The sequence below is a fragment of the Corvus moneduloides genome, chromosome 1 (assembly GCF_009650955.1).
Source record: "Corvus moneduloides isolate bCorMon1 chromosome 1, bCorMon1.pri, whole genome shotgun sequence".
NCBI classification, from domain to species: Eukaryota; Metazoa; Chordata; class Aves; order Passeriformes; family Corvidae; genus Corvus; species Corvus moneduloides.
In genome coordinates, this window is record NC_045476.1 from 9,617,895 (window position 1) to 9,637,301 (window position 19,407).

At 37.1% G+C, this 19,407-nt stretch overlaps 1 protein-coding gene and 1 long non-coding RNA gene across 3 annotated transcripts in view; one reads left to right on the plus strand and one right to left on the minus strand.

The window, feature by feature from the left end:
• The first annotated feature begins 6,394 nt into the window (after positions 1-6,394).
• Positions 6,395-19,407, plus strand: part of WDR60 (WD repeat domain 60) — a 29,188-nt gene continuing 16,175 nt past the window's right edge. The window contains exons 1-9 of the mRNA XM_032099388.1: positions 6,395-6,665; positions 9,276-9,329; positions 10,161-10,590; positions 11,117-11,169; positions 11,786-12,112; positions 13,738-13,796; positions 15,052-15,109; positions 16,647-16,724; positions 17,893-18,088. Coding sequence (XP_031955279.1) covers positions 6,411-6,665; positions 9,276-9,329; positions 10,161-10,590; positions 11,117-11,169; positions 11,786-12,112; positions 13,738-13,796; positions 15,052-15,109; positions 16,647-16,724; positions 17,893-18,088 — 1,510 coding nt within the window. The 5' untranslated portion in view covers positions 6,395-6,410. The remainder of the gene's footprint in view (positions 6,666-9,275; positions 9,330-10,160; positions 10,591-11,116; positions 11,170-11,785; positions 12,113-13,737; positions 13,797-15,051; positions 15,110-16,646; positions 16,725-17,892; positions 18,089-19,407) is intronic.
• On the minus strand, positions 6,655-12,474 carry LOC116439621. Of its 2 annotated transcripts, none has more exons than XR_004238212.1 (3): positions 12,147-12,474; positions 9,059-9,109; positions 6,655-6,881 (listed from the first exon to the last, which is right to left on the minus strand). It is a non-coding gene; the product is annotated as an uncharacterized LOC116439621 (long non-coding RNA). The 2 variants fall into 2 exon arrangements; XR_004238213.1 differs by lacking the exon at positions 6,655-6,881 and adding an exon at positions 8,018-8,910.

A 19,407-nucleotide genomic window follows, 5' to 3' on the forward strand; every position in this document is an offset into this window, starting at 1 on the left:
ATTACTTACTCTGCTTATAATGTGACTTTAAGGTGGACTCATCACTCCTGAGTTTCAGTAACACCTACTACAAATGGACATATTGTATGCTGGCTTCCTCCATTACATCCAACACTATTAATATTCTCTCATTTTTTCAAGTCTTTTGTTCTCAGCCTTGGACTCCATTGTCCATTTTATTTCCCCATCTGGCCTCACAGTATCTGCATCAGAATACAACTGTACCACAAACTAAAATGAAAATTAAAAATGAAAGAAAAAAAAGTGATTGAATTAATGTGATATTTGGCAAGTAACACTTTACCATATGGTACATATTATTCTGCTCTCATATATGTCCAGCATGTATTTTGAAAATCAGCTGAATATAGAATTTAGAGGAGTACCCCATACAGTCAAATTTAATACAATGGAGAAACACAACAGGAAATAAAAATTAATCTTGTAGGAGCATTTAGGATGACAAACATATAAGTGTAGACCAGGCAGCCTAGCACTGATTCTGAGCAGAGTAATTCATTAATCTATGTGGAAGTTTGATTAATCAGAACTAAAAGTGGGTGATAATGTGCCAGTCAAATAGGAAAACAGAAGCAAGATCTTGTAGCATGAATTTGATAATGTTTATCTGTAACATCAAGAGGCAGTTCTGATAAAGAGGTTACCGCTGACTTCTAAGAACCTCTGTAGATAACTGACTTGGACCCACACAATATTTTGATGAAGAAACTGGGTGGTATGAAATTAGCATACCCACTGTTGTAATAGAGACAAAAGAGTCTTGTTAAAATCAAGATACAAAGTCTGCTGCTAAGGCATAAATTAGTGCTAGTTACTCCATTATAATTTTTTTTAATAAAATGTTCTGGATAAACACTAGTTATTTGTTCATTCTAATATTTTGGTGTTGATAAAGAGTTTAATAATTTGCTCAAGAATCTTGGATGTTAGTGCACATATTTCTGATCATATACTTTAATATTTACAAATTCAGTCTCCTATGCATCAGGAACTCTTGAAGACATATGGCCCAGAGACTGCTCTGACTTCTCCTTAAGTATCCTATAATCAATTGTATCAGCTACACAGCTGATTATATTTATTTTATTTAGATAACATTTATTCTTTTCACATCCTACCTTTTTAGGCCTGTTGTGTTATTAGAATTTTAATTAATACGTTTTGTTTGCAATATTTCTTTATACCCATTCTTAGCCATATGTGTTTGCTTCTCCTTTTTGCTCTTTTGAATGCAATAGCTTTCATAGCAAAGTAGTGTCATTCTATGTTTACCTTTACCTTGCATCACCATCAGTTTGCCATGATGATTTTTTTTCCGGTAAATACTGGCACTACTCTTCAGAATAACTTCCCAAAAGGTCTTGTTTGTACATCGTTTTTGATGATGAGAAAAATTGGGAAAATTCAGTTTATGTGGAAAAAAAGAAAACCTCCGTTTTCCTGACTTCTTTGTATTTCACATAAGAAAACATGTTTTGGAAGCAATTTTAATTGTTACTTCGTGACCATTTTCAGTAACGGTTTATTTCCCTGAAGGACAATGTGTGGTATTACACCTTAGTTTACCCAACAACATTATTTCAGTCTAATGGTTCTCTGTAGAGGTTTTTAGCTATTGAAGAGAAATCTTTATTGAATAGAAATCGGAGAATTTTTGCTGAGGAACTTTATCCTTAAAAAATTGAATTATTAATGCAAATATAATTTACATGAAATTTTATCCTAGTAGATTCTCATGATGGAATACTCTCTAGTTCTGTGTTTAATGTTATCCAGCTGTCTCAACCTGCTCCAGATTATCTAGTGTAGACCACAAATATTTTCTGCCTGCTTCACATTATCTAATATATAGCACAAAGAAGAGTCAAAAGACTCTAACATACCTGAGCTTCTGTTGTTTGGAGAAAAACTATGTATGTCTGATCCCTGGTATCACCCAGGCTGGCTTCAGTTTCACTGAATGCATAAATTGTACTCTCATGACAAGATCCTCAAATATTTATTGTTCCTGAAGACAGAAATACTTTCCACTAAAATGTGTTTCTTAACAAGTTTTCACAGTAATTATAGTCTCATTTTTTAACCCCCATGGGATTCTTACAAGTTCAAAACTAAAGGCACAAACTTTACTACAAAGACACACATTTTTGCTATTTCTATTTATGAACTTGGAGGACTAACAGAAGCATTTTGACACTTTGCAGGAGGTCATTTATGTATGTCTGCTGATAAAAAAAGGGGGGGGGGAGGGGAGGAACCCCTACAAAGTCTAGATCCTAACAAATTCGTTTCGTCATTAAAAAGAAAAAAAAAAGAAAAAAGTATGGTTTTTTTTTTAAATAATAGAAGAGTCATGACTTCTAAGCCTAGTGGAAAGTTGTCATGTTGTCCCTCTGAGGGGTAATATTTCCAGTAACTTTTTGGTATAGTACTGTGATGTGTCATTCCACAGAGGTGAAGAAAAATGCAATATTGTTTCACAGGCTTAGAGGAACATCCAAAGATAAAAACAAACAAACAAAAAAAGTTTATTACTACAGAATATAAAAAGCTGTGCTATTTTATATTCCTGTTTTTCAGATAACAGTGCAGGTGGAGAAGGAGATATATGTACCAAGCCAGACAAGAGAAAAACCTGTAGAAGCTAAAATTGTAAAAAAGTTCCCAGGGCTACCAAACCCCTTGTTTACAACACTTTTCTTGGAAAGAAAATCTGGGACATCCTTTTGTGCTGACTTTACACAACAGATATGTGTCATTTTATTGCCTGTATTCACTTGAGTCTAACACACATTTTATAGAAGCAGTCAAACCACTGATGTATTAATTTTCTCCACTTCATTGGTGAGACATTGTAGTTTATTTTAATACATGGTGGTGATGCCATGATGATTTTTTGCCTTTTCTTTTATATACCTTTTATATACCCTTTTATATAAATTTTATGTATCCTCAGTGCTTTTAACATGCATACTTGTAATTCCTTAAGTCAAATAACTTAGCATAGTCGTAATATTCCATCATGCCAAGAAACCAAATGTCCTGGAGGCCTTGCAGTTGGAAGCCAAAAAGCCCTACACTATCCTGAGAAACCAAGGTCCTCTCTAAAACACATCCTGTAAACTAAGATAAACCCATCCAGGGGAAAATTCCTCAGGATGGAGAAATATCACACTAATCATTCAGGCCTCTCATTAGAAAATCTTTGATAAATATACTAATTTGCAAAATCTATAAATTGTGTACGCGATCTACCGTGTGTGTGCGTTTCGGCGCATTCCACCTTGGCGAAGTGGTGCACCTTAAAGATCCTTAATTAAATACCAAAGTAAAAACCCCTTTTTCCCTTAACCATGTCTGGCTCTTAATTTTAAGACCAGAGAAAGGCAACAGTGGAAACATTTAAGAATGCACAAATTTTAGTATTGTTATTCCAAAGGTGCTATTCTACCTTGTGTTCTCATGCAGCAGTTAAACTTCAGTTTGAACCCCCAGTTTAAGATTTGAATAGTTCTTTCCAAACCCTCTAGTGGCACTTTCCTGCATCTGGAATTTTTCTCCTGTCTTAGAGATGCCTGACTAGTATACTATCATACTGCTAAGAAGAAAAAAGCTATTAGCAGCCAAAACTGACATTTAAAAATATTTTTGCAGTAAATACATATGCTTGTTCTAAACAGCAGACAAGAGAAACAGAACTTGAAAAAAAAGCTGCTTCTTCTATCCAATTTTTGGTATCACTGTCACATTTACTTATTTAGTTATATGTGTTTGCTATATTGTTGTTAGAAATAAAATTCAGTTATAAAGTTGTTTTGTCCTTCAGTTTCTATACATAGGAAAGCATTTCTGTAGAGACCCTTCCTAAGCAGATGTCTAGTTCCATGTGTTTATAACACTGTCTCCACTGTGGCTAAAGAGCTCTTTGAGTTAATCCAAGATGACTTTTATGGCCACTTTTATTTGTTCAGGGAAGAACGTATAAAATCATAGAGTCATAGCAAAGTTTGAGTTGGGAGGGACCTTTAAGATCATCTAGTTCCACCTCTCTTGCCATGGGCAGGGACATCTTCCACTAGCCCAGGTTGCTCAGAGCTCCATCCAACCTGGCCTTGAACACTTCCAGGGAATGGGGCTTCTCTGGGCAACCTGTTCCAGTTCTTTACCACCTTCACAGTAAAGAATTTTTACCCAATAATCTATCTAAATCTACTCTCTTTTAGTCCATTCTCCAGTGTCCTGTTAGCTCATGCTCTTGCAAAAAGTCCCTCTCTTTCTTGCAGGCTCCCTTCAGGTACTGGAAGGCTGCAGTGATGTCACCCCAAAGCCTTCTCTTCTCCCGGCTGAACAATCCCAATTCTCTCAGCCTTTCCTCATAGGAGAGGTGCCCCATCCCTCTGAGCACCTTGGTGGCCTCCTGTGGACTCGCTCCCACAGTTTTATGTCCTTCCTGTGCTGGGACCCCAGAGCTGGAGGCAGATCTGCAGGTGGGATCTCACCAGAGCGGGGCAGAGGAGAAGAATCCCCTCCCTCCCCTGCTGCCCACAGTACTTTGGATGCAGCCCAGGACATGTCTGGATTTCTGGGCTGTGAGTGCCCATGGCTGGCTCATGTCCAGCCTCACCCACCAGCACCCCCAAGTCCTTCTGGGCAGGGCTGCTCTCAATCTGTTCATCCCTCAGACTGTGTCGATAAAAGATGCTTATAGATTATTATTGTTCTGCCAAAACCAGATAAATAATTCATAAGAAGGTTTATAAATATTTTAGTATCCATAGATGTTTATATTTAGTGGCTGCAATTTAGCCCTTAAGAGTCATACTTACATTAATGGTGTGTTTTGGCTTTTTCTTTTTTCCTTGGGTTTTGTGTGTGTGTTTTGTTTGTTTGTGTGTGTGGTTTGGGTTTTTTAAATAAAATATTAAGATGGGGGTTTTTGTTCATAACTGCATGCATGATTTACTTTTTTGCTACATGATAGAGGAAAATATTTCACGGTTTGGACAGTGGAAACTTTTACAGCATTTTTAATTTATTCTGGAAATATGAACACAAGGCAAGGTATCACGGGTCTGTACGTACTTGTCAATTGACTATTTAAGGCCAAGTATAAGGAGTTAAATTTTATCTCTTTGAAGTCAGCCACAAACTCCCATTGAACTATGGCAAGAATGTTTCTCAAATGCAAAAATGCGTCTTCCTTTGCTTTCTTTCCCCCTCAGTAGTCAGTTTTCTACAACCATCAATATTAGCAGTAGCAGTCACATATTAACTTTTTTTTACACTCTGAAAATAGGGAACAAAGTTAAAAGAACCCAGAGGAATTTTCACTTGGTCTTTTAAATTGCACGTGTTAATGGGTTGTAAATATTTGCTGTGAAATGGCACACACCTTTCCTTCAGGCAACCATCGAGCTCATTCCAGGTGTGTTTGGTGAGCTGCCACTTGCACTTTGTTGCAGAAATCAGCTCTGGTACTTGTCACTGGGGGAATATTATTACCATTTTAATTTATTTGTACAAGTGTTTTTCATACCTGCCTCTACCCAGCATCTGGATAAGTGGCAGATTAAGCAGAGCACCCTTTCACAGTATTTTTGCCCTGCAGTAATTGTGCACAACTTTATTACAAGTGAGTCAGCCATGATGAGGGATGGTTTCATTATACACTTAACCTAGAGTAGGTCGGTGCTGAAGAGGAGAACAACACTACTTGAGGGCTGTGGGGATGTGTGCCCCATCCCCAACTCACAGGGTCTGAGCTCTCACCTGTGGAAACCCAGCTGGGCATCAGCTCCGAATCACAGAATGGGTCAGGCTGGAAGGGTCATCTGGTCTTCCCGTCACAATTCACCAACTCACCTCGTTTCAGTAAAGAGGTGATTGATGTACTACAGTAATTGAAATTAGAATATGATCAGTGGGTCATCTGGTCCAACCTCCCTGCTCAAGCAGGGTCATCCCAGAGCACATGGCACGGGATTGTGTCCAGATGATTCTGGAATATCTCCAGTGAGGGAGACTCCACAGTGTCTCTGCACAATCTGTTTCAGTGCACGGTCACCTGCACAGTAAAGAAGCTCTTCCTCACGTTCAGGTGGAACTTCTGTGCAGCAGTTTCTGCACGGTGTCTCTTGTCCTATTGCTCAGGATCACCAAGCAGAACCTGGTCCATCCTCTTGGCATCCTCCCATAGATATTTATACACATTAACGAGGTCGCCTGTCACTTGTCTCTTCTTAAGGCCAAACTGGCCCTGCTCCCTCAGCTGTTCCTTGTAAAATATGCTCCTGTCACTTCATTAACTTCGTTGCCCTCCGCTGGACCCGCGACAGGAGCTCCTTGTCCCTCCTGTACTGAGGAGCCCAGAAATGAACACAGCACTCCAGATGTGCATCACCACGGCTGAGGAGAAGGGCAGGATCACCTCCCTGACCTGTTGGCACCCCAGGATCCCCCTGTCCTTGTCCGCTGTCGCTGGACGGCGACCCTCCCGCGGCCCTGCCGCCACCCGGGCGGCGCCGGCGCATCCATCGCTCGGCGAGCGGCTGCTGCCCCTGGTTGCCGGGGCGGGCCCGCCCGCAGCGCCCGATCCCGGCCCGCGGCGGCGGACGCGGCCTCCCGGCCCCATGGAGGGGGACAAGGTGAGGGGCAGCGGCCGGGCGAGCGGGGCAGGGGCGGGGGGACAGCGCCGGTGTCTCCTCTGCTGCCCCGAGAACCCCCGCGGCTCTGCTGGGGCCGGTCGGGTCGCCTTGTTTTGTCGGCACGGCAGCGAATCCCCCCCACCGCAACAGCCGTAGCAAGGCAATCCTTACCCCTCTCGCAGAGGGATGAGGTTGTACCAGCCGCACATCCTGCTGCTGAAGGGAATAGGTGGTTAAGGAAATACCCGTTGCTTCACGTTCTAGATAAAAGTGTGTTTAGTAATTGATGCTCCCGTAACCGCTAATTGTCGGGCTTTAGTTCTTCAGGAACACACGTAACTTTTGCATTAAGGTGTTAAATTATTGAGCGTTTGTAGAGCTCCAGGATAAAGGAAGCAAAACCACATGCGCATGCTAACGTCAATTACTGTGTGATATTTTCACTTGAAAAAGTAGAAGTGCCAAATCAGTGAGCTAGTGAGTTGTGATGGGAAAGTTAAACTTTGATCTAAAAGTTTTCAGGTGTGACGCTGTGAGTGCCAAAGAGCCGGAGGCAGTGGCAGGAACAGCCACACTGAGGAACCCCCCTTTTGCTGCCTCTGTTCTATCAGCCGTGCTCCTATCTATTTGTGGGCTCTCAAATTGGCAACTCATATTGGAAATAAGAAAGATAAATGTTTACATGTAAAAAATAAAGTACTTTGCTCTGGCTTAAAAATTAAGGACAGAATTTTGTCTTACTGTTCTTTTTTTTCTTTTTCTTTAGAATTGTATTTAACTGAATTCTTATGTTACTTAAAAACAGTATGTTCTGGAAACTTCTTATCTTTCTAGTTGTGAGGGAAGAAGCCCGTGCTGATCTCTTTCAAAGTTTATCTACAGGAGCAAGATTTGTTCCACTGACTGCTTTTTCTTTAGATTAAAGGACAGATTCTTAAATGGTAAAGTTTTTCATAGCACTTTTTGGGTTCAGTAACTCTGTGTCATTTCATGTGAGCTGAATGCTCTCAGGTGGATGAATTAAGTTAAACTCCAGTGTCATTTAAGTAACTAATCTTAATCTGGATTTAAATGAGTATATAAGTAGTCTAAATTAGCAGACAGGTGAGAAAGTTCTATAAATCCTTTTAAAGTTTGTTTTAAACACTTTTATATGAACATTTAGCTGCAGAGGGACAGTGGTCTCAATGTTATTAAGACCTTTATAAAATATCTCCTGTTCGTTTATTATACTCCTGAAAAAGCAGAGATTTAAGTGGAAAATCATCATACACAAAATAACAGGTTCTGGTTGTGGTGGGGAGGTAAAAACTGCAGACTGCAGAAAACTGGCAGATTCATATTATGGGGTGCCAGAGAATCACATATGAATGTTTACTGCATGCTTTTTGCCTCAGCTTTGAAATAAACCTGAAGCTGCCTTATCTGGTGTTCTGTTGGTTATGCTGATTTTATGCTCTTAGCATCATTAGCATTCTTTCTTTGTTTGCTGATGCATACATAAATATTGTCTAAAACCAAAACGTGATCATATATTAGGGATTTTAAATAGGTTATTGTTTGAGACTATAATACAGCATTCTGCTCTCTTCCCATCCATATCCTTTCTTCCAGGTTACATTCACACAAGTTCTGTTGAATTTCTTAGGCTTTGTTAAAGCTTGACTTAAGAAAATTATCAGCTTTGTTTTTACTTTCTCATCTGACTTTCTGCAGTAGCAAATATATGCATGCTTTGGTTTTTTGCATTTTTAAAGTATTAGAAGAAAATAAAACTTAAAGGGCACTTTCTTTTTGTTACAAATGCTGCCTTCTTGGGACTTCTCCTTGACTTTAGATGAAATTTACCAGCCCACTATAATCTTCTAAAAAATTGAAGTTTGAAAACACAAGACTTTTTTCATGTAGAGTAGTTTAAAATATATATATACTGTTAAAATACTGCTTCCATATAAATAATTAACAAAAAAAAAAAAAATGGGCACCATATGTTTATTTTCTTCCACCAGTGCAACTCATCATTACAATATTTACCAGTGATTATTTTGTTAATCTTCAGTAGCTTTTGCCAAGTCTAAATAAGGGTAGCCTGATCACATCACTTTGGATATAGTCGTCATCCTCCAATGAACTAGTTAAAATACTTAATGGATTAAAATTCCTCCTTTCCCTTAATGATCTCAAACAATAGGATTTTTTTTATTTAGTCTTTTTAACAGCAATCAAGCAGCCAAGTGCAGGAGCTCTGCAAATGAAAATAGAAGAAATATAACCTATTTTACTAGGGAGCACTTTAGTGAAACAATCATCATGTGTACTTTGATTAGTTTCATTATCTTTTTGCTTTTTACCTTCAGTGTTACATACAAATATTTAACGTGCGGTCAATTTACACATGTATTCTGAGCTTCAGGCTTCTTCCAGGTCCAGTCAGATGAAGTTTACTGTAAATAGATGTTAGAGCTAAATCAAATTGCTGTTTGCATTATTCTTTCAGAGATACTTGCCATGTGTACCTTGATCCTTTCCTTAGAAATATGATTGATTGTTAAATGATTTACTTCTCTCTGCAAATTGGTTACTCAGTCTCTTCTGCATTTTGTGTTCTAGAGAAGAACCAAAGAAGATACTTGGAAAGCAGAGGAACTTAGGAAACATCTTAAGGTGGTTTTATTTTATTTCTGCTAGTCTTGATGTTAAGTTACCTTACAGCACTAGAATTTATTGGTGGTTTAAACATAAAGAATTGACTGTTTGTTCTACAAGCCACTCTGCTTTGTGGTGTAGTAGCTCTTTAACACTTTCTGGTGCACCAGACACTTCAAATCTGCGTCATTGAATACAAATGGTACGGAGCTTTAATGTGTAGCTGCTGAGTTCCTTGTCGCAACTGACTGTTCTGGAATCTCACCAGTCCAAGGTTATCCAGAGGCTGGTCCACTCAGCTGTTTCCAGCTGCATGAGTCATATAAGATTACTCTAGTAATTTCTAAATTCGGTAAATGGAAATAATACATTGCTACAGTAATCACACAGCAGTGAATGGGGTCTGATTTTCTGGCCACCCAAATACAAGTGACAGCTATGCTTTATGTATACTTATTCACTTTCCTACAATGTATATTACCTATTTTATTTATTTTCATCATCTATCATGTTTGTCATGTGTTTTTAAACTGGTTAATTACATTATCCCCTGGTCAAATAGGCATTGAGGCTCCAGTCAGTTATATAACTGATATTCATATTAGGTTTGTGTTGTATTTTTTAAAACCTGTTTTATATTGTGTATCTTATTATTCCATTTATTAATTCTTTTTACAATAAGCACAGACATAATGTTACTATTTACAAATTAAGCCTATCAGCATTTTAATAGGGTTTGGGAAATTAAATACACATTTAGTAATCCAGCAATATTTTTTTTCACATGAATATACTCTTATCAAAATAGATTGCTGAATTACAATGATAGATTTTTTTATTTTGTTTCAGGCATCACTAGCAGATAGTCAAAATGAAGACCAAAAACACAGAGAAAAGAAACTGCAGAGAGATAGGACTGTTCATGATACAGACCCTAACAGACATGAACACAAAGACAGAGAGAAGAGCAAGGAAAGAACAAGAGAGAGAGAGAGGTTTAAATCCAGTGAAAGGGACAGGGATAAAAGGAGAGAGAGAGAAAGGGAAAAAGAATACCAAAGAGGAGACCGAGAGGGACACAAAGATAAGGTTCAAGAGTCACATTTGGAGGAGGAGAGACACAGTGTACTAAAACATAAAGACAAGGAGAGTGGTAGAGAACGAGACAAAAAATACAAGACATATGAGATAAAGCAAATAGATCCACAAAATAATCTGAAATCATTTGAAGAAAGAGATACAGAACATCACAGAAGAAGAGAAATCAGGCATCGCTTGGGTAAGTAACTTTGGGTTGTTGCTGTACTTGGAAATATTTGATATTTAGATAGGAATACTCTGAAAGCACACCCATCTGTGCAGAGAGGATAAAACAGGCAGGTGTGAGTACCTGCTGGCATGTGTGTCGTTATGGAATGTTGTGGTAACCTACTTTTATTTTGATGCTTTAAAAAAAATTGTTGCTTGTTTCCCTTCCTCTGAAGAGAGGATGGATGCCACTGGTTTTGTTGATCAGTGCCTAGACATTGTCTACTGAGTGGTCCATTCACTTGCAGGGTGATAACTGAATTCAGTAGCATGTGTCATTACTCTTACCATTACACAAACAAGACTGAATGGATTCGTTAGGAGAGAAGAAGGAGTAACCAGCTTTGGAGAGAGAATTTCAAGAGAATTCCTTTTTAGAAAGCTCTTATGTTGGAGAAAATATGCTGCTAAAATACTGTTTTCTAGATGCTAGAATTAATTATACAGAGTTTGAGTACTATAAAATTTGTTCCCTAATTTATACATCTGTTTTCTAGAGGAGGAGAAAGCAAGAACTGAAGAGCGAGAAAGAAGACATAAAGCACAGAAGGTAAAGGAAAGGAAATTAGTGAAGTGTTTCCATAACTGAGTAAGATAAAATTGTAGAATAATGAAGAAACTGGATCAGACTGCAACTCCCAAGAAATCCAAGAGATGCATAGGTAGTAAGGTGCTGACAAGTGTTCAAAACACAAAAAAAACGTATCTCAGCTACGTATCTCAGGACATATTTAATTCTTTTTTTTTTTTAAGTAAACATGAAATAAAATTTTCATAGCAAACAGTGCTTCATTTTTGTACAGCTACATCAAATGTTTCCATCTGCTATTTATGCCTTTATTACAAGGGTAGTTCATAGTGTACATCCTGCTTTAGACCACCTACTAAACAAGAATTAAATTTTTGTGTGAAGAACATCTAATCCAAAGAATTTTCTGTAGCAAAGTGTGCAGTATCACAGAAGAAATACCAGAATCTCAAGTGCAGTTATAATTTGAAACTTGTTATCATAGGAAATAAAGAAAAAATGGCTGGAAGATCCATGTGACAGAAAGATTAAGTGCTTACAATTCAATCATTTTAAAGGTAAAAAACTGATCGATTTGTGAAGATAAAACAGTCTTGGAGAACTTTTTAACCCTTTAATATTATTTTCCTCTTTGCAGGATAGTGATGTAAGAAAGAAAGCTGAGAAAGTTTTAGCCTACAAAGTTGAAGAAGGTGAACGTGTACACAAGTTACAGAAACATCAAGAGTTGGATAAAGAGAGAGAAAGAAGACACAGAGAAAAAAAAGAACTTTCTGTTGGGACAGAAAAAGAGAGGCTTTCTAAAGAGAAAAGTCATAAACATTATGGAAAAGAGGAGGAAGAAAAACATAAATCAAGGAGGTCTAAAGAAAAATCTTCCCATGGAGACAGAGAAGGGCCAGCCGCAGAAGCTAATAAGATTCTAAAAAGTATCGAAAATGAAAGAAAGAAGCATGATCTAAGGGTAAGTTTTGTTAAAACATTACCTTATCACTTACTTCAATCATTGATACATTGTTGCTACGTGTAGAGGGATGCCTTGTGGAGCAGGGGCATATGATCCCCCAGGAGACTCTGGGCAACCCCGGGCTGCTGCGGAAGAAGCCCTGAAGGGGCCTCAGGCTCCAGACAGGCTTGCCAAGACACCTGGCAGCCGGCAGCCTTGAACAGCCTTGGGCAAAGTTACACACTGGTCGGCTCCCCCGCCGCTTAGAGGCTGTCCCGTGGGAATAGGGCGTGAATCTTTGTAAAGTAGGTATAAGTTGGTGTAAGTGAACAGTAAAGGGAGCACGATGCTCAAATCCTATCGGTGTTCGTGTCGTGGCTCTGGCCTCCCCAGCACTCGGAACCCCCCCGCTAAAGCTAGGAATGATAAAAATACTAGAATTTAGAGGAAACATTTTCTGAAATTTGAGGCTGAAGTGGTGGAAGAAAACACTACATCTGCATTTAAGTATGCTAATTCAGAATTGATTCCTTCTGTAAAACTTAAACGAAAAAATTGCCTAAATGTTAGAAATCTCTTTTATTCATAAAATTCTTTCTTGCTATGACTTCTGAAATTTTTACAAACACTTTGTCATAAGGCTTGAGGTCCATTAAATTTTATTGGCTGCCTTTATAGGAAAAAGTACGATTTTAATAGAAGCTACTTTTATGTTGTCTATGAAGGGAGCACAGCTGTCCAGCTCGTAAGTAGGTATGTGAATATAGACCCTTTATATTTGTGCGGTTTGCCTCTACTTCTGAACCCACAAAATATCTCTTATGTTTCTAATATGGAGCATGATGTTATATTCTAGAGACTTAATCAAAACTTTGTCATTTTTTACTGATTTTTCTAAGTGTTCATTCCACAAGAATGGGAGAGGGAATATCTAGTAATATGTAGCTCTGAAATCCAATGTTGTATGGAACACACAACAGTTGAGATGGTCTAGGGTAGTTTCTTCTGCTGCCTAAAGAGTGAAGATGTACAATATAAATAAAATTTCAGAACTATATTTTCTAGTGAAAATACCAGTCATCTTCAGTGTAGGGGCCCTCCATGAGTGATTCCTGTAACTGACTTTCTGCAGCAGACAAGAGGAGTCTATCAGGGCTTGCTCAAGGTTTGACTTCCTTGGAAATTTACTCAGGTAGAGAACACACACTCTGATGCTTCTGTCCCTGTTTTCTGAAGTTCATGGATAGAGACAAATACCTTTATCTTAACCTATTGAATACATTTTCAAACTTAGGCAAATGATCATAACACGGAATTTAAGAGTCAAGTCCCTCTCTTGGGAATTAAAAATGCCTGAGACTGTTGTCTGTCCCTGGGTCCAGTTTGTGTGAGTTGTTGCAGTACGTACTGTTAAAATCTCTTTCTTTGGAGCAGGCTGGCCACAGCCTTCCAAGGTCAGACCATAGCCCCTGCCAGTTTTTCAGAACATCTTACAAGCAATGACTGAAATAAAAAATAGTCTGTAATTGACCAACTCATTAATAATCTTTCTTACTGTTTGATAACAGTACTACTAATACAGGTTCATACACATATTTCCTCCCTGCATTTCTGACTCATGAATATTGCGACTTCTTTTACAGAACAGTGAATACAAAAAGAAGGAGAGAATTCAAGAAGAAATGAGCCATCAGCTTGTAAGGTAAATTCAGAGATTTAAAATAATTATGTACTAGATGGTGTCTACTAAGATTCAGTCACCACCAAACCAATAAGCATAAATTCTTAATCTCACATATCTGGGGTTAATATAATTTTTTTTTTCATAGGCCCAATACAATAGCAATTAAAAAAAAAAGTCTGTGTGTTGCCTCTAAAGTGATTCAGATAAAAATGTATATATTTGTATTCCACTAATTATTTTTCTACACCTAATAGCAAGAGATACTTTGCAGTCCTTGTAAACTTACATATATATTAATCTGGGCACTTAGTTTGGGAGACAGAAATGCTGTATTTTGCTACCTGGAAATTCACTATGCAGTCATGTGGACACATGTAAGTTGCATGATGAACTACACAGGACTCTCTTATGCTGTGTCAGCAGTGCTGAATATGCAGGCAATGTTTTGAAGCTGTTGCTGCTGAGGTTGTGGCTGAGTCACTGTTTGTGCGTAGCTGGGGAAGAAGAGTTCAGCCATTCCTGAATGGCAGGGAAGGCAGTATGGTTCAGTGGGATGTTCTGAAACCCTGGTTCAGCTTCAAGCACTGTTAATGTTGAATCATTCTTGATTTGTTACAGCAGGATCCAGCCAAATTTTAATTTTTATTGTTGCCTTGTCGTATGTTTATTAGTCCCAATGGCAGTATATACAAATACTCAATTAAGAAGTAAAAATATTTTCTTCTTGAGGTCTGATACTTTCTATTTATAAAATAATCAAATAGATTATTAAGGAGCACAGCTTGTTGTTCATTTGCTCCTGCTCTCTGACTCTGATTGTATTGTCCTCATGAATAAGACCTCTGAATGAAAAAACAGGTTTGAAATCAGTCTTTGATTTATAGCTTTTGAGCATATTGCACCAACCTGATCTTGATCTCTGGTTTGCTGTGGATATTAATACAAGTAATAAATGTGTGGGTTTAATAATTTTTTTTCCTCACTACTATTTCTTGACTTTTGATGCAATTAGAGGTGTTAAATTTGGACAAAGTTTCTGAATTTTTTGCTGGTTAATCACTTGGTTGTTTCGTTACCCTTTTGTATCATAGAGATCTATAAAAATACTTGTAGAAATATTTCAGTTAATTGGAAATTTCCAACTGTTTTTTCCTTTTCAGGAAAAAAGGTTGTTTTTTTTTTTCTAAAACAAAACAAAATCCCCAGAAAACAAAACTGAAGCGGAACTGCTTTTTTACAAGTTAACCAATAAAACCGTTCTCTTTTTGTATAGGACTGTAAAAGATAAAGGAAAACTCGTTGAAAAAGAGGAGACAGACACAAGACAAGAGGTAAAACTAAGGAAGAGAAAATTATTTTAAAATTTTGAAATTATTTAAGTTATTTTTCTGTTTTTAAATGGACAGGTGCAGATAGAGCCAAATTTTCAGCCTGATGCTGAAGTTGTATAGACTTGGGTTTATTTGCAACAGTCTGTGCAGATACGGCCAAACTCTACCATAAAAATTTTCAAAAGTTTTGTGATATTTTCAACTGTTTGATTCAGCTCATCTTTAAGTGTGAATTGTCTGTGGTGAGGACCTAAATTTCGTTTGTAGTTTGTGGAGAGAAATAGGCAATTCAGTCCTTTTATATTTGGTTTCTGTTTCCATTATCTTCTCTGTCTTCATTGGCAGTAGGAGGCAACCTAGGAGGGTGAAATCCCTGCTTAAGACCTGACTCAACAGGGAGAATTAAATCAAATTCCAGGGTTTTGCATTTTATGCTGTTGATTTTTTTGGTGTATTTGTTGCTCCAAATGCCTTCCAGGTATTCCAGCATGACTTCGTAATCCTGCTTTGCATTGACAATATATATATTTTCTCTATAAATTCTTTAAAGTAGGAACCCACACAACTACTGACAGGTGGAGGTTTTTAGTGTGTAAAAACTGCATGTGTAACAGATGCAAGGTTGTAAACATTTGTGTTATTAATAAAGCTGACAGCTCTGTAGGCATTTTCTGAGGTGATCATAGTAAGGTAATAAAGATGCCAAAGTAGCCTGATAGCTAATAACGACTCATCGTTGTGAATGTATTACTAAAGGTGTCTGACTAATTGTAATAAGGATTTTTTAAAAAATTCTGTGAATTATACTACATGAATTAGTCACTGCTGAGTACCTGCGACCTTGCAGGCAGAACAAATTAGAGAAATTTCTCACAACCTAAGTTATACTGGGGGACTCAATCTGTTAATAAAATAGTACAAATGTTGAAACCAGGAAAGCAGAGACGTGGATACAACAGGATAATAAGATAATTTTTATATGTAAATAATTTTGCTAACATTGAATCCTCTTTTTACATGGAATAAGACTTACGATATCCCAGCAATAACTTCAAATAAATTTCCTTTCTCTAAATTTTTAATTTGATTAAAATAATGCCATTTATTTATGACAACTTCCTTGGTTTCAACCTTTGCAATATTTTATTAGCAGATTGAGTCCCCCAGTGTAATGTAGGTTAGGGATAATTTTGTCTAGTCCTCAAAAGGGTAGAGCAGTCTTATTTTGTTGTTACACCATCACTGAAATGATAGGCAACACAGCTGGTTTTATGTCTTTTCCAGTAAAAATACTGGTAGAAAAATAGTTGGTGTTCCCAAGATAAGGTTGAGTTCTGGTTTTCTTCCTGTACTATTGGTTTCAGTAATTATCACTTGATAATACATTTTTATTTACCTGTATAAACTATATGCTGTATATTTGCTTGAAAATGTAGAAATAGCTGAGAACAACAAATCTATTTTATTCTAAGATTTGGCAGGTAAGAGATTTTTTTGGTAAGATTATTTAACAGCTTCATTTATTTTTCTCATTTAGGAAATGAAAGATGCACACATATCTAATCCAGACACAGGACTTGATGATTTTTCACCAGATTATGAAGATGACTTTGAAGTAAGTGAAAGTATACAGTTGTCTGTCTGAAGTAATTCTTAAGCATCAAAATAGAGAATAACTTTGTTCATAGAAATAAACAGGATGTTACATGGTTTTTATTTATTTTTTTGGTGACTGTGACCTTAACTTGTCTAACAGTAGACAGTGAGTAATTAAAATGTTATGTAGAAACTCTCTGCTACGTATTTAGTTAGTTTTCATCAGAGGTTGGGAACTTTTGGTTTTGAGTTGAAGTGTTCACAAAAGTCTTTCTCTACCTTTCTGGATTTCAATTACTTAAATGACTTTCTGTGAAAAATGATTAAATAATCATAGCTAATAATTTCAGATAAAAAAACTTTTAAAAGCCTGTTTGTTTATCATTGCAAAAATATCATAGGAAAAAGGTATAGACACACAGCATTCACTTCACTAATTTGTTTAATTGAACTCCCTGTTTTATAGCTCTCTTTTGTCTCCTTTAAAGTTATTAGGATACAAGAGTGCATTGGATGTGCTTTCATTGTGAGCTGAACTAGAATCATCTTTGTTCAGTGAGGGTAGAATTCATCTCCACTCATGTCAGGAGTGATGATTTCCACTGTTGACCTGGTCATTGTAGTGGCCCTTTGCCACTCAGTGAAGAGAAATAAGCATATTTAAGACTTATTCATATCATGTGTGTTAGGTGATTATTTTATCATGACATGGATTGTCTTAGTTTAGTGAATTTATTAAAGTTTGACCCTTAGGCATGGACAGGGAGTGTGGTAGTTCAGTAAATGTGAGCCTGCCATTAAAGGACAGCTTGAATTAAAACTGCCAAATAAGCAACTTTATACATCCCTGAAGCATTTATGCCACTGACCACTGTTATTTTATCTTTTTAAAGAACACATAATTCACCGAAACATATAGTATCTACTTTAGGACATTAAATTAAAAAACTATTTTGGGCACTGTAGAACAACACTGAGATTATCTTCTCTTGATTAAAATTACTGCACAATCAAGAGATGCCATTTTCTCTCCATCAGTTATTTTAGAATGCTTTTTATTCAGAGGATTTATAGCCATCTGTATGAGGTTTTTACTTTGGCACTGTTTTATAATTTCTGTAAAAGTTCTTGAAAAAGGTATCTATAGTCCCTGTTTACTAAGTATTGAAAGTTTGTTACTTTCAAAGGACTATGAAGATGATTTTGAAGATGATGAAGACAAAAGCAGTGAAGAAAGAGATGCAGGAGAAAAGCAGAGAGAGATTCCATTTTCCAGAACATCAGAAATTGAAGAAATTCAAAGAGCAATTACCGCAGAAAATGATAGAATTTTTACTCCATTGCCGAAGAAACTGGAAAATGGAAGAAAGGAACTAGTCATGGGTATGTGATTAGATACCAGTGTTTTTTTATTAAATGTGTGAATAACACATACAACTTACAAGTCAGCAGTCCACCTTTTCTAGAAGTCTGCCTAAAGGCCAAAATCTGGTCCTCTGGATGAGTCATGTAGGTTTGTGGGTAAGCACTGTAACGTCCACATTACTAAATGATTCATAGACATTACTAATCATTTAAAATGTGAAATACAAAAATGAACAGACTGACATTTAATACATCTTATTTTGGGTAAGAGGAGCATATGAGAGTCTGGATTTTGAAAACTTGAGGAGTGCTGGAACAGTTTGGGACTTCTGCTGGCATTAAATTCACCTTTTTCTTTTAAGCAAATTTGAAGCAACTGTTCTGGGAGGGAAGGCAAGAGAAATATCAATACTACTCAAATATATAGCACTTAGTCACTTTTAAATGCAGGCTCTTTCTGAAATGTTGTCTGGCATTCAGTTGATCTGATACCTGTGAGTGCCAGAGCTACTTATGTAACTGCAGTTGTGGTTCTTCTTTGCAGCCTGCACTGAAGTGAGCAGCCATCTAGAATCGTTGTGCAAAAGAATATTTAATATATTTTTAGTCTGGTTTATATAAAGTTAGTACAGTCATGGAAGAATAGCATGGAATTTCAGTAAGTCTTTACAGCATCTCTTAAAGATCTTTTCTAGCGTAGAAGAGTCTCTGATTCAGTTAATAGATTTTCACTTAATGGTCATTGCAGTCAGAACCAGTATACTGTAATGTAAATTTCTTTTTGCAGAAGTTTATGCAATTATTATTTTTCTAGTGAACAATACAGAATCAATAAAGATTTTTAAATTTCAAAATTGTAGCACTTGTTGCTTTATTCTTAATTACACAGTGTGTTCTTTTTTTGATGAACTTTTGATCTCGTGTGCCTAAAATGGTGGTTGATCAGTCTGGTAATTATTTTTATAAGTTTAAAAGCATTTTACAAGTATTGTCTAAAAAGGCAGTCATCCTTTGAGGAAGTGGAGCACCATTAGTCCTGACTGGAAGTTGGTTCTTAAGGTCAATTAGCTACAGCCTAGCCAGAAAAGGGGTAAGATAGACGTGACATCAGTTGTTGTAATTGGTCTCTTAACTGTGGCTTTTTAAGGAACAGTTTTCAATGCTTTCCTTCTTCATCCAAGGACATTAGTTAAGCCTGTGTTGATGAGGTTCTCCACTACCTGTAGAGATGAGTTCTTACTCAGAGGTGTAGTGTGCACATGGTGAAGTCTGTGTGACTTTAATACAATTTTTAGAATTGTATCATAGAGCGTTTTATTATACACAGGGGGACAAGT